This window comes from Diadema antillarum, unplaced genomic scaffold, assembly GCF_040938485.1.
Source record: "Diadema antillarum isolate AM-2024a unplaced genomic scaffold, OU_Dant_1.0 seq00001389_RagTag, whole genome shotgun sequence".
Lineage (NCBI taxonomy): Eukaryota > Metazoa > Echinodermata > Echinoidea > Diadematoida > Diadematidae > Diadema > Diadema antillarum.
Window position 1 is genome coordinate 98,576 of NW_027272144.1, and position 15,344 is coordinate 113,919.

Sequence of the window (15,344 nt, forward strand, 5' to 3'; positions counted from 1 at the left end):
GGTCATGGGTCAAAGGTCAGGGGGTTCAAAGGTCAAGGTCAACTCCTCAAAATATCACTACTTATATTTATACAATGCCTGAAGGTTTGTTTTTTTTTAACTTGATGTATGCATGTATTACCAAATATATATTCTGTGGGAAGTTTTTGCCAAAAGGTCAAAAGTCAAAAGGTCACAGGTCAAGTGAAAGTGCTTAATTGCACTTTTTCCTCCATATCTCGAAAGTAACTCAAGGTATCATCATGAAACTTACATAATATGCATGTTCTACCTGACAGTGATTCTCTTTGGAACTGTGAGGTCAAAGGTCAAAGGCCAGGTTTAGATAATGCTATTTTACCATTTGATACTGAAATTATACTTTTTCTCAATACCTTGAAAATTACTCAATGCATAAACTTATAAAAGGGTCAAAAGTCAAGTACAAATCATCAGTTCCCCAAATACCTGCACTCTGACGTTTTAATCATTCATCCAATTGAAACTAGTTCTAGGAAAGTGAACATTCAGCACATTTGTGGCAAACCTGTCATTTTAATATTTTGCCAATTGTGTGAAACTGTCATCACACAGTGTCAAGACATTGATTTGTGGCAAACCTGTCATTTTAATATTTTGCCAATTGTGTGAAACTGTCATCACGCATTGTCAAGACATTGTACGAAGCTGTCATCACACATTGTCAAGACATTGTACTATAGACTTATTAGGAGAACCATGCATTATGGCGGAGGCATACCAGTCGCCGTAGCGACATTTCTAGTTTTTTTATACTAAGCTGTCAACAGTTATCAATGTTATGGTTTATTGAAAAGAAATGGTGATATATATATTTCCCCAATATACATAAGTAATTCTGTTCAAAAATACAATCCGACACGAAGGCTACGTTCATCATCAGATGCATTCTTACTCCAAATACCCAGAGTAAAACATGGGTATGGTGATCGTGCTTTTTCCGTTATGGGACCAAAATTGTGGAATCAGTTACCTCTCCAGTTAAGGGAACTGTCATCTACTGAGTCATTCAAATCCAAACTTAAAACTTATCTGTTCCTTTCATACTGAGGACTGTAATTGCTGTATGTCATTAATATTGGATCAATATTGTGTTTTTAATTGGTATATGTTGTATTCTTTATTTGGTATATATTTGTTTTTGTTTACCATTTTCTTCTTTGTTGAAATGTTTGCATATGTATATGCACGTAAATATATGATATCTTTTCATTTTTGAAGCGCCATGAGCACTGAAAAGTGGACCTGTGCGCTATACAAGTAGCCACTATTATTATTATTATTATATCTCCGTATGTTTTAGGCTTCATTATATATATATATATATATATATATACATATATATATATATTTTTTTTTACATGGTACAATGTTTTGTGATACAACTAACATGCACATATAAATCGAATGTGATATCTCTTCCAATGGTAAACGATACCTTTAGTGTGTTGCGTCAGAGTCAAATCTTGATTAATAATTTGATATATTTTTAGAATTTCTTGTATTGCTGTCTATCATATATATTGCCTTGTTTAAACCATATTGAGGGTTTATTTATATATTTTTTTTTGGGGGGGGGGGGGGGGGGTGGAGCTCATTTTAGTGTTTGGGTAAGGCCCGATCTTTGATTTACTGTATACGCTATATATTTCGCGGGGGTTTTATTTTCGCGAATTTCGCGAGTCAGGAGCTATTCGCGAAATTAACAACACACGAAAATATTACCTTCCAAAATGAATCCCTTGCCTTGATGATACGAACATTTCAGTACTAGTATACCATGTCACGGCTTACCGAACAGACCATACTGGCTAAGCTTGTTTAATACGCACGTCCACGTCTACTTACGAATACTGTAGAGAGCCAATCCATTATCGCAAGGGGACCACTCGTCAGAAATCTAGCGCGATGGACTTAACCACTTCAAAAATGTTGAATTCTAACTTTACTAGTTCGCAGAGTTTGGTAAGTTTTTTTCATGCAGTGTATAACTAGTATCATTCTTATTTGCTAGTAAGTTGAAAATTCACACTTTCTTTGCCACTTCATATTTTCTCTGGTCCCCCAATCGCGAATTTAACCACTCGCGAAAATGTGTGACAGCGGCAATTCGCGAAAATTTATGTACGCGAAAATTATAGCGTATACAGTAAAAAAGAAATACTTCTGTATCAAAGATATGCTTTTGTACTTGTATGTTACTCTGCTGTTGTAGAAACGTGAATGATGATGGCATATGTGTAATAATATCTGATCCGTACATGTCCTTGAGAGCCCTTCTGATCCGAGCACCCCCCCCCCTAAAAATCTGACATGGCGGCAATTTCTCAAAGTTGCTTTTAAATGTGTTGTGCGAAATTACTTTTCAGTATATCGTTCAAATAACACTGTCCAAAATGATTATTCATGCTGTATATTCACATTTCTGAGGGGCTTACATTCTACAAGACTTGTCTTTTTTAGTGGGTCTCTCCATTTTTCGAATTATCCACAATGTTTACTTACTTCAAATCACTCGAGTTTTATGATAATCTGTAATGATTGTAAGGTGCTACGATTATTGTATTCTTTTCATCCTACATAGTTTTGAGCGCCTGATTTTCTGTTACCAAAAAAGAAGAAGTGATGTTTATATGTTCTTGTCGAAAAATGAAATAAAACATTGAACTGAATTGAATTGAATTGAATTTACAAATAAGCATGCTGAAAGTGTATTCACTGTGAATAGATTTTTCTTACATCGTTTTAGGCTGATTTCATGTGGGTTATAGTGTCAAAATTGAATTGAACTAATGCCATTGGTAGATGCTTTCACATTTTAGATATCAGGATCACTCGATAGTGAAAATGTTCATTTTCATTCCTTTTAGAGTGATCTCAGGGATCACTCAAAGAGTGACAAGTGATCCCTATAAAGGTCACTCTAAAATGAGTGAAAATGAAAATTTTCACTCAAAATTCACTCCAATTTTACTTTAAATTTACTGATTTCCGTTATTAACTCCTTCAAAAATGAAACTTGCACTCTATTTTTTCTTCTTTTTCGGAGTAGAATATCACTGGTTTTAAAGATATCTCCATAAAAACCCATGACGGTTTGAAATAGCACTACAATGTTCAAAATGTATAAAAACTATAAATAGATAGCGCAACACAAAAAATTGTACCAAAATTAAAATAATACATTTAATTTGGCGCAATGAACTATGTCAACTTTGATGGCCTGCAATCTTGAAGTTTTTGAGTGATTGATCCAAATTTTGTTTTAAACTTTCTATAGCATGGTTGTTTCAAGCTTCTACCTCTATTTGAAAGACATTTTTTGCTTCATCTCATCTGCTCCAGAACAATCTACTTTGAAATGAATGCGATCGGCGTCACCTGAGCTATCATTTGGTATGAAAAGTTAGTTTGCAGGCACAAACTCTTGTTTGTCAAAAAAGTCTGCGCGCACCAAGACTACTACATGCACCACTGACGCTGCTACAAGCGTCAGTGCCAGTGGTGCGTGTAGTAGTCTTGGCGCGTGCAGACTCTCTTTACGACCAACAAGGTCTTGTCACAGCTAAAGTGGACATTTTTACATAGTGAGTTTTCAAGTTTGAGACATTATAACTCCTGAACCGCATATGGTACTGACCCCTAATTTTCTCCAAATATTAATTATATGTTAAACAAAATTCTTAAAAACGTTTCAAGATAATCCTTTGCTCTTTTTCTTATTTATGCTGAATCAAGCATTTTCATGATTTTCCCTTTTTTTCAGAAAAATATCAGAAAATGAGTATTTTTCCTTAAAATCTCAATCCAGTTATCACAATCTCCCACAAAACTGGTATCAACTTGTAGGAAATTTTATTTTCTTTCATATGACATCACATTTGTTGAAATCTGATGTTTCTATCAAATTCTATATTTCAAATAGTAAATTCAGTAAATATGACGGCCATCTTGGACGCCATTTTGGATTTTGAGGCTTTCGCAACAAATTTTTTGAGGTAGACCAGTGGTATGTTATTTGTTACAATAAAAATTTGAAAATAAGCATGGTCTACTTAGTTTGTAGAGAGAGTGGAACTCACTCATTAAGTATGCGAGTTTTTATTGTTTGGCCCTCCGGTTATTATGACATTTATTAATTTCGGGAGCTGCGTCTGGCGGCCATGTTGGATTTTCGCAATAAAAAAGAAACTGATTCTAATTTTTATTCACTGAATCTTATTCCTCTTACCATTTATCATCAAATAGAGTAAAAAAAAAACCCATCCCCAGACAAATCTTAACCACAGAAGGCATTTTTTAGGTCCTCTGGCGGCCATTTTGGATTTTTGGCGGCCATCTTGGATTTGGGACAGATTTCAAGATGGCGCAGAAGCTTATTTTGTTAAGTATGGTATAAAGTACCAGAATCAAGTGAGAAAACCTTGACTGGAAAAAAAGGCAGTTTTTGCCTGGCTCTGCCCTGTCTAAGTGGCGAGCGTGCACGAAAGAGGTCGACTACCAGAAGCCTGAACCAGGAAGTGCCTATAGTAATGTACACGTAAAGTACAGCTTCGAAGATGGGGTTGGGTTAGAAAACTCATTCTAATGTTAAGGAAAATCAATATTTGTCCATATGCCTCCGGATTCTATTAGAGAGATACATTCTCAACACAGTAGGTATACATGTTTTGATGAAAAAAGGACTTGCTCTAATGTGTCAAACATATAGTGCCTTAACATGAAGCCAAAATTGCCAAACATGCATTCATACTTCAATAAAGATTGCAGAAAGGTACAGTATATCGTAAAGTTCCGTGTATAAAACGCACTCGCGTATAAGACGCACCCCTACTTTCGGACCTAAAATAAACAAATTAAAAAAACACGAAAATTTCCACGCAAATATTGTGTGTGTCATACATAATATTTCAGCTCAAAATTTCCTAGAATGCAGCATGTACTTGTTCTATTTTTCGTTTCCTTTTATACTTTCTTTTAAAGACCTAATAAAATGCGAGCAAAATGTTTTCATATGCAAAAGAAATGTAAAATACATGTCATGATTATCAATGTAAATATGTTTTCAGTGTCGTTCCGGTTTTTATCGCTTCTAGAAACTCCCCCAAATATCACATTTTTGGAGGACCTCGTTGCAGTTTTTGCGAAAAAATATGTCACGTGACCAACACCCCTGAACCGATTGATGACGTATAAGCACGGAGTTGTGCTCAGTTAGCAGACGCCGCTCAGCACTAGCACTTAGATTACTAGCTTGGTACACGCACGTACACGTTAGCTAGCCCGGCCAGGCCTGGGCCCGGGATGTGCGCTCCCCGTCGCATTTGTACCACGTATATTATCACTAAGTTAGCTTGCACAAATACCTGGTACCTCGAGCATAATGTCTTCCCCTATTGGGTAAACTTCGACATTGATGATGATGATGATGATGCCAGACTGCAGCTCTGACGATAGCGGAGAAGACGAGGAGGCACATGAAGTTGAAGGGGAAGATGGGGAGGGAGAGGCAGCCGATGAACCAGAACGTTATCGTGGGGCCCCGGCCGTGGCCTGGCCTGTCGGCCGGTGCTAACAAGTAGTAGTAGTAGTAGTAGTCTACTAGTACTGGTACTACTACTAGTAGTAGTACTAGTACTACTAGGTCTAGTAGACTAGTAAGTAGTAATAGTAGCAGAATCTTTGGTAGTAGTACAGAGGCTACACTCTATACATTAGGGGGATTAGAGTATGTTACAGGGTGGGTCGTGGCTCAAAAAAGAAAAAAGAAAAAGGAAAAAACGCCTAACCAGTTTCCCATGGTCAGTTTCAGCAATAATTGTTATCAGTAATTTAGATGTGCCATTTTCTAAGAAAAACCATACCAGGTACCAAGAATGATCGTCAATTTTGGTCAAGTAGTGTTTGTTTTATGCTACAAATCATACTGTGGAAGGAAGCCCCATCACCGTGCTTATCTACCGATGAACGCCACAGTGGGGCTGAATTCACAAGTAGGCCTAGGCCTATAAAAACAGGCGAGTCGCCGTAGTATTAGTACGCAGACACGCAGTGGCGGGGCTATCGTGAAATAGGCCCCACAGCAGTGCGCGTGCACCCGTGCGTTTATAGCAAGCAAGGGTAGGTCCTGGGTTAGGGTTTAGGGTTAGGTAGGGTTGTATTTATGGTTAAATTGGCTGTTAAATTAGTTGGGGGACATATATGGAAGTCCTTTTCGCCGCATTCACGTGTATTATACTGTGGAAGGAAGCCCCACCGCCGTGCTTCTACCGATGAACGCCACACGGTGGGGCTGAATTCACGAGTATTTTTAAACAGGCGAGTCGCCGTAGTATTAGTACAGACACGCATTGGTGGGGCCTATTTTACGAGTTTGCCTACAAATCTATGTAAGCTTAGCGTTGTCCGAGTGCAAAGTATCCTTTTCTTGCCACAGTCTTCATGGTCTTACAGTGAAAATAATGGATATTCAAGTGTACCACAGTTGTAATCTGTATTATTGGGAGTATTAAATCCGATACAATTCATTAAATATTCTTCTGTCCAAAGGCTTAGCCAATTACAATAGTGCAGCGCGGCGCTAGCTATGCGCTCGCTAGCTGGCTTCCCCGCCAGCGCTAGCTGCCGGCTGGTGCTGTCGCTGCGCTGCGCTAGTCTTGCTATACTGCTAGCTCGCTGGCTATGGCTAGGCTGGTCGGACAATCGATATCGACGACTCCGATCTTTGACGTCATCACAATTTAGAAGTGATAGTGCGCCGCATGCGGCGAAAGTATAGAAAGTTTTCCAAAACCGAGGAAATTGCATCCATAATGTTAACAAACATAGAACAAAATTCAGAACAGTAAAAAACCCTGAATGACTAAAGAATTACTGTAAAACATGATATTTTCGCGGCATGAATTTTTCGCGAATTGGAACCGACAGCCTTTTTTGTGGCATGAAATTTTCGCGAAGTGCCACTGGCGTTCAATGCATATAGTGTAAACAAGGACTTTCGCGTGCATTTTAATTTCGCGAATCTTGGCGCTCGCGAAATTTGCGAAATTAAAGTGCACGCGAAAATTCCTCGTTTTACAGTACTTAGAATTTAACATTCAATATTATTACATCATTAAGAAAAAAATTTCTAAACCATTTTATTAGGTCTTTAACGGTATTCATCTGACATCAGCAAAATATGGAAGACGCAAAATGCGAGACTTGTCTCGGTACTCACTTGCTATTGTTTCGACTTTCAATCGTGGTAGGCCTACATGTATCATCAAAGATCGTACTCATGAGTGTACAGTACGACGATCTTTGCTATCATACATACGGTATCTCACATATTGACGCATGTCAGACTAGAAGGTTCATTACGAAAAAACAAGAAAAACAGTAACAAGTGTAGCACAGGGATTGTACACCGAGACATACGGTGCGTACGGTAATACACTCACTGTTGTTTCGCCTGGAGGGATTACCAGTAACGTGTGTCTCTTGTTCTGTATCATGCTAATTTCAGCACACGCACACAGAGAGCAGTGGACTTGCACACACAGCGCGCAACGGGCAAGCGCGCTCCGATCCGATCGTTGTGTGCACGTGTGTCCATTGCGAGCGAGAGCCTCTCTTCAGCTGCTGCCTTTGCAAAAGGCTTGCTAGCTGTACAGTACCTAGCTAGCTAGCTAGCTATACCCTATCCTCTATCCTGGCCTCGAAAGTGAAGAGCATGCAAAACGAACTCCATGCATGACATGCATACACCGTTTGTACATGCTGCATGCTTCACACATCATTCACATTACGGTGACATAATGTCGATCCTACTCCGTATTTTACAGCTTTTGTCTATGGCCAGATTGATATTAGTACACCGATAAGTTTTACGGTATCGGTAATTCAGTAATGATACCTGTACATCGCGTATTTCAGCTACTAGGTTGGCTGTTGGTAGCTTGGTAGACTGATCGGTACCCGGTAGGTTTACATTGCATCACGTATTACAGCTGCATGTTGTCTGTCGCCAGATTGATACATCGGTCATCGTAACTACGGTACACAAGGCCGATGTAAGTTTATCCGGTATTTACAGCTGTTGTGTGTGTCCAGATTGAAAGATCGCTCAATCCGTAAGTTTTAGTGATTGCTTACCCTCCGAACGTCGATGGGTATCCATGGCCCCAAGTTGACCTTATAAAAGTGGGTGTACGTGACAGATTTTTTTCCGTGATTCGACTGTACCCATGTAAAAGACGCACCCCCGATTTTTAATGTTTTTCAATGAAAGAAAGGTGCGTCTTATACACGGGACTTTACAGTACTTTGGTATGGAGTACTGATTTCACATGATATCAATGTCACTTAGAAACATCAGACACACATACAACACACACTCCCACACACATGCAACACACAGTCCCACACACCCACAACAAACACACACATACGCACACGCACGTACACACCAAACCACTTTTTTTTTTTCAAATTCCAACATACACACACAAACACTTTTTTTTTTTTTTTTATTTCAACACGCACACACACACACACGCACACACACAATGCATGTCTTCAGTCCAGACCATGCATAACTCAAGGCACAGACAGCAGGAAGGACTGCAAAAACACTATTGGATACAGTACACTACTGTAAACGTGGAAATTTTCGCGGTACATTAATTTTCGCGGATTTTGCGCTACGTTCGGCTAGCGCGAATTCAAAAACGCGCGAATATATCTTCGCAATTTTTTATGCACATTTTGAACGGGCCTGAATTGCGTGCGCTTCGTCAATGATACTGCTACGTAGTACAGACATGTTTACGCATATAGCAGTATCATCGCACGCACCGCACACACCGAGCCCATGGCCGATTGGTGTGCTACATCTCCGCGACTACAGTACTAGTACTACAGTACATGTATCGAGTAAAATACGTGTACAGTGTACTACGTAGTTGAGCGCTTGTACTCACACTCGCGCCGCTCGCTACGTCACTTTCATACGCTGGCATCGCTGGATGAAAACAGCGACTGTATTTTAACCCGCTGCGGAGCGCGAATTTAAGAACCCGCGAATATGTTTTCGAGCCGCTCAGCGCGAAATTATTGACGTTTACAGTATCACCTTGGAGGCTTTAAAGTTGATTGCATATAATTAGTGCATGATACACATAATCCTACGGACAGCGAAATGTGCGATTCTGCCTTAAATGTTGCTGTTTGTGGCTCCGGTTTATTAGCCAGTAGGTAACCATTCGCTGACGGTATAAAGCACAACTAGACTTGGATTTGTCAACACTGACAAATTAGGTGATCCGATCTATTCGAAAATCAATGATTTGAGTCCTGATCCCATTAGGCATGACCATACAGGTTTCATCTGTGTTTAGGGACATTGGCCATGTGATATTTGGATTCTCATTTAGAAAAGGGAGTCAGGTCTGCCATCTTTGGTACCAAATTCCGTATACACTGTAACGAAGATACAGAATGAAGTATATTTGACCATTGACCCCACTTTGCACAGCCAAGATGGCATCTGAGCAAAATGTGGTTATTTTGTGAAATGATTCTTGTAACATGGTCTTTGCGTGTGCAAAATATGGGAAAGATAGGACATGTATTCACCAACAATGGTTATTCATTGAGTGCCTCATCATAGTACTTGAGGCATTTTGGGCTCCTAAACAAAGTTAATCATGTCAGCACAAGTGAGAGTGATAGGTATAGTTCGACCTCGATTATCCGGTCATGTCGGGACCGGCGCTCATCTGGATAAGCGAATTGGCCGGATATGGGGGACACAATGTATAATGTATATAGCTGCCGTCCAAGCTGCCGTCCCAGTGCACTGGCAGCTAGGCAGGTAGCGTACCCCGCAACGGTGGTGTAATCTATGCTAGCCTGCACAAAATTGTAGTCCCTTCTTCACAAAAATAAAGTATATAAAATATCTTTATGTGAAAATCATACATGTTTTACCTTGAGATATTGAGAAACCTATCATGCACATCTTATGAAATTAGTGAAATAGATCCATGAAAAGATGTTAAAGTCACTGTTTTTTCTCAATTTTTGGATGAAAAAAAAAGTCCTTCACTGCGTGAACGCATCCGGATAAAAGGAGGCCGGATAATCGAGGTCGAACTGTATTACGTGTGGTACATGTACCTTCGCGAATGCTCGACTTCTCGACCTCTTTGCTAATGGCGGCGGGTCATTCAATTGGCCCCGCTTCTATATGTGAGCGCGCACTCTATTACATATAGAACCTCTTGGGTTTAACCCAATAGAGATTCTCTGCGATTTATTTTTTGTGCCAAAAAGGTCAAAGGTCAAAATGTCAAAGATCAAGTGAAAGTGCTGAACTTTACTTCGTCCTCCATATCTCGGAAGTGGCTCAAGTTATCTTGAAACTTAGTACATATTTATGCATGTTTTGCCTGACTATGATTCTCTTATGAATTTTACGGTCAAAGGTCAAGGGTCAAAGGCCAGATGAAAATGGTAACAATTTACTATTCAATACATAAATTGCACTTTTTCTCTCCGTACCTTGAAAATAACTCACTGCATAAACTTATGAATGGGTCAAAGTCAAGTTAAAGTCCTAAAATCCCCAAATACATGCTCTCTCATTCATCCAATTAAAGCTAGGCCAAGGTGAACATTCAGCACATTTGTGACAAACATGTCATTTTAATACTTTGCCAATTTTGTGAAAATGTAATCACACATTGTCCGCATGCACCATAGACCTAAGTATTAGGAGAATCATGCATTATGGCGGAGGCATACCAGTCGCCATAGCGACATTTCTAGTCTTCTCTGTTGTCATGTTTGAATATGTATAAATATTTACCTTTTTATTTTTTGAAGTGCCATGAGCACTGAAAGGTTGACCTGTGCGCTATATACAAGTAGCCACTACATTAAAACCAGAATTTTTTACATGCATTTGATTTTTGCAAATTTAGCGAGAGCAAAGATAAGCAAAATTGAAAATATGCATGCAAAAGTTCTTGTCTACACTATATGCATAGAATGCCAGTGGCAATTCACAAAAATTTCATGCAGCAAAAAAGGCTGTTGGCTCCAATTCACAAAAATTTCATGCCGCGAACATTTCTTGTGATACAGTATTTGTAATACTCTTCACACTTCATCGCAAGAATTTTTCGAAAAGGCTCTGTTGGGAAGCCTCACAGGTCTCTACACATGTATCACAACAGGTCACAAGAAGCACACAGGTCTTTATCACAACAGGTCACAAGAAGCACACAATGTATGACTGGATATGACAAGAACGACCATAAAGAATGAGAGCCAGAAAGAAAGAAAGAAAGAGTGATAGAAAGAGTGAAATATTGAAAACTAGATATATCGCTATGGCTACTGATATGCCTCCGCCATAATGCAAGGTTCTCCTAATAGGTCTATAGTACAATGTCTTGACAATGTGTGATGACAGTTTCACACAATTGTCAAAATATTAAAATGACAGGTTTGACACAAATGTGATGAATGTTCACTTTCCTAGAACTAGGTTCAATTGGATGAATGATTAAAATGTCAGAGTGCAGGTATTTGGCGAACTGATGATTTTTACTTGACTTTTGACCCTTTTATAAGTTTATGCATTGAGTAATTTTCAAGGTATTGGGAAAATGTATAATTTCAGTATCAAATGGGAAAATAGCATTATCTAAACCTCGCCTTTGACCTTTGACCTCAGTTCCAAACAGAATCACTATTAGGTTGAACATGCATAAATATGTAAGTTTCATGATGATACCTTGAGTTACTTTCGAGATATGGAGGAAAAAGTGCAATTTAGCACTTTCACTTGACCTGTGACCTTTTGACCTTTGACCTTTTGGCAAGAAACTTCCCCAAAAATATATAATGGGTAATACATGCCATACATCAAGTTAAAAAAAAAAACAACCTTCAGACATATTGCATTTTAAGGAAAGTAGTGATATTTTGAGGAGTTGACCTTGACCTTTGACCCCCTGACCTTTGACCCATGACCCCCAACTTCCCTAGATAATCACTGCCCATCGGTACAAGCATATACACTAAGTTCCATGAAGATACCTTGAACCATTTGCGAGATATGGAGAAAAACATGAAATTTCAAATTTTTTTTTTCACAAAATAACCTGTGACCTTTGACCTATGACCCTGTGACCCTAAAATCCACACAAAGTATTATCCCCCAAGGATATACCCTCATACCAAGTTTGATGTAAAACCACCACACGGTTCTTGAGATATCGACAAAAACAAAACGGGACGGACGGACGGACGGACGGACGTACGGACGTACGGACGTACGGACGGACGGACGGACGGACGGACGACCCGAAAACATAATGCCTCCGGCCACTTCGTTGCGGAGGCATAAAAAGAAAGGTAACATATGTATTGTTTAGGTATGTACTTGGGTATTTACCATAGTTTTGTCTACGTTACTAATGGACAATATTCCATTAGTACCAGGTACAAAAAGCCTAAGACTTACTTTGCATATAGGAGCATATTGACAGCTGACACTCTCAGTTGCAAATATTTATCTCCCTGTATTGAGTTATTATTCCTCAAAGAATGCCCAGGAACCTTAAGTACCCCTCCCCCGCAAAAAAAAAAACCAAACAAACAAAAAAACAAAAAAAACAAAAAAAAACAGCACCAACAACATAAGAAAAAGACAAAGACAAACAAACATGAAAAAAAAAACAACTCTTGGAAATCAACTCAACTAAAAAACAAACAAAAAACAGGGCATACTCACAAAAATGTTTATTTGATCACAAAATTGGAGTCAGATCCTGGCAATGTTCTACAGTGTAGATCTGGCAATCTAGAATGGCTTGTTAATAAACTTAAACCTCAGGACTATTCATTGACTTTTTACCAGGCCAAGTTTTTTTATAAATCAAGACAAGAAGTTATACTGAATACAAATTTTTATGTTTTTTAGTCTAACATCAAACAAATATTGTTCTAGAAAGGCTGCAAAATGTGTCAATTTCCCCTCACTCACGGTCTCAGAATTGGTCTAGAATTTAGCTACTCACTTGATGACGTCATCATTTGAACGATTATATCCTTACACCTTGCACTTTATTGCTGCAATGCACTCATGATTGTGCATTTAACTATGTGTATTGTTAGGACATAAAAGAGCTCAGTTTCACCCACCTTGATCAATCTCTGCACATCATCTTTGGTTAGCGTTCGATCAACATTGAATTCATTGGTTGGGTCCAGCACCACAGCCTTGACCATGAAAGCAACCAGGGTCTCTGAAACTGCTTGACCTTTGCTGGCACATTCCTGCGCTATTTCCCGAATGATATTTTTGATGACACTCTCTGCTTGAGCTCGAGACATTGTATATTTCGTTCTGTGGTATGAAGAAGGAAAAGAAAAAAAACTGAACAAAAAGTTGTGGTGAAATACTCAGGTAAAACCAGAAACATTTGTGTGCATGAAACTTTCTTGAATTTCATGAGTGAAGATTAGTGAAAGTAAAATACATGCACGAGTTCTATACACAATGGATTGAATGGATATTTGTAAAATGTCACACTTTCATTTCATGGGGTTGATTCGTGTGTGGAGAGGTGAGAGTCACAGAAAAAAAAAAACTAGAAATGTCGCTATGGCGACTGGTATGCCTCTGCCATAATGCATGATTCTCCTAATAGGTCTGTAGTACATTTGTTTGATAGATACTTTATTTTCTGCAAATCAATATATACATAAATTGAATAATCGTGAACATGGGAAACATACAAAGTATATTTGAAACAGAGTCGTTTGACTTGCATAAACAACGATATAAAAGGAAATTAATGACATTACAGTATGCATGTCTATGCAGCTGGGATTACAATAACAATATTATATTTAAGAAATGATAAAGCAGAGGGCCGCCATTGTAAGCATTGCTTGAAAAGATGGCCGGCCCGAGGAAAAGGTAGGTAGGTAAATTGCTAAACAATACAAATTCTGCTGCGAAGATAGCAGGGGAAAATAAACTCTGATGTGTGATGGTGGTGAATGTGCGTGCGAGTGCTTGAGAGTGCACAGGGGCAGATAGGCTGGGATTTGGAATTATAAAATTGGTTTGCTGGAAGAGGGAATGACTTACGATGTTGCTACTATCGGGAGACCAACATAAGTCGTATAAATTATTCGTGCTTAATTCGTACTTGAAGTATACTGTGATAAAATATGCTTCTTTAAGTTTGCTTTGAATGAAAACAAGGAGGCACACTGTTTCAACTCCTCAGGAAGAGTGTTCCATGTATCCGGACCGTGATGTCTAATCGACTTTTGAGCAAGTAAAAGCTTTGGATTACTTAAATGAAAATCATGGGAACGACGGGTAGGGTATGAGTGAATATGATCATTAGTTACTAGGGCATTATGGAAAAATGGTAATAAATTTCGAATGTGTTTATACATAAATATAGCAGTTAAGTATGAATGTATATCATGGGCCTTTAGAGTTTTTAGGCGATAAAATATGGGATCAGTGTGAGCCAAAATATTTGAATGTGTGCATATATACGAAGAGCCTTTTTCTGAAGAAGAAAAATTGTGTTCAATTTGGTTTTGCTACAGTTGCCCCATACAATATTACAGTACATTACATATGGTAGAAATAAGGTGTTGTATAACATCATTAAAGTTTGATCATTAATTAAGTATTTTATTCTCCTTAACACACCAGTTGCTTTAGATATTGCTGTTATAATATTCTGGACACGAGTATTCAAAGTTAGATTGTTATCTAGGGTCACTCCCAGGAACTTGGTTGAATGTTTCTCAGCAATGTTTATATCATCAATAGAAATACTTTGAGGAAGGGTGGGTTGGGATTGAAGCGTATGAAAATGTATAAAACATGTTTTATCAATATTCAATGAAAGCTTATTACTTCTAAACCATTTCGAAATATTACTGAATTCCATGTTAAATGTATCAACCAATGTTACAATATCCTTGTGGGAATAAAAAACATTGGTGTCGTCTGCAAATAAAATGAAGTTTAAACGAGGAGAGGAATTAATGATATCATTAATATAAATCAAAAAAAGTAGGGGCCCCAGGATAGATCCCTGAGGGACACCACATGACACGTTCAAATTGAACGAATGACTGGATTTAAACGCAACATATTGTTTTCGATGACTTAGATAACTTCTAAACCATGACAAAGTAATCCCTCTCACGCCATAATTATGTAATTTTTCATATAAAATGTCATGATCAATAGCGTCGAATGCTTTACTAAGATCCATAAAAACTCCAATTATGTG

General features: G+C 38.4%; 1 protein-coding gene across 1 annotated transcript in view; it reads right to left on the reverse strand.

Annotated features, from left to right (window-relative positions):
* The window catches only part of LOC139708921 (cilia- and flagella-associated protein 206-like), a gene marked incomplete at its 3' end in the record, with an annotated part of 117,420 nt that overhangs the window by 86,557 nt on the left and 15,519 nt on the right, over window positions 1–15,344 (reverse strand). The window contains exon 2 of the mRNA XM_071620885.1: window positions 13,216–13,420. Coding sequence (XP_071476986.1) covers window positions 13,216–13,407 — 192 coding nt within the window. The remainder of the gene's footprint in view (window positions 1–13,215; window positions 13,421–15,344) is intronic.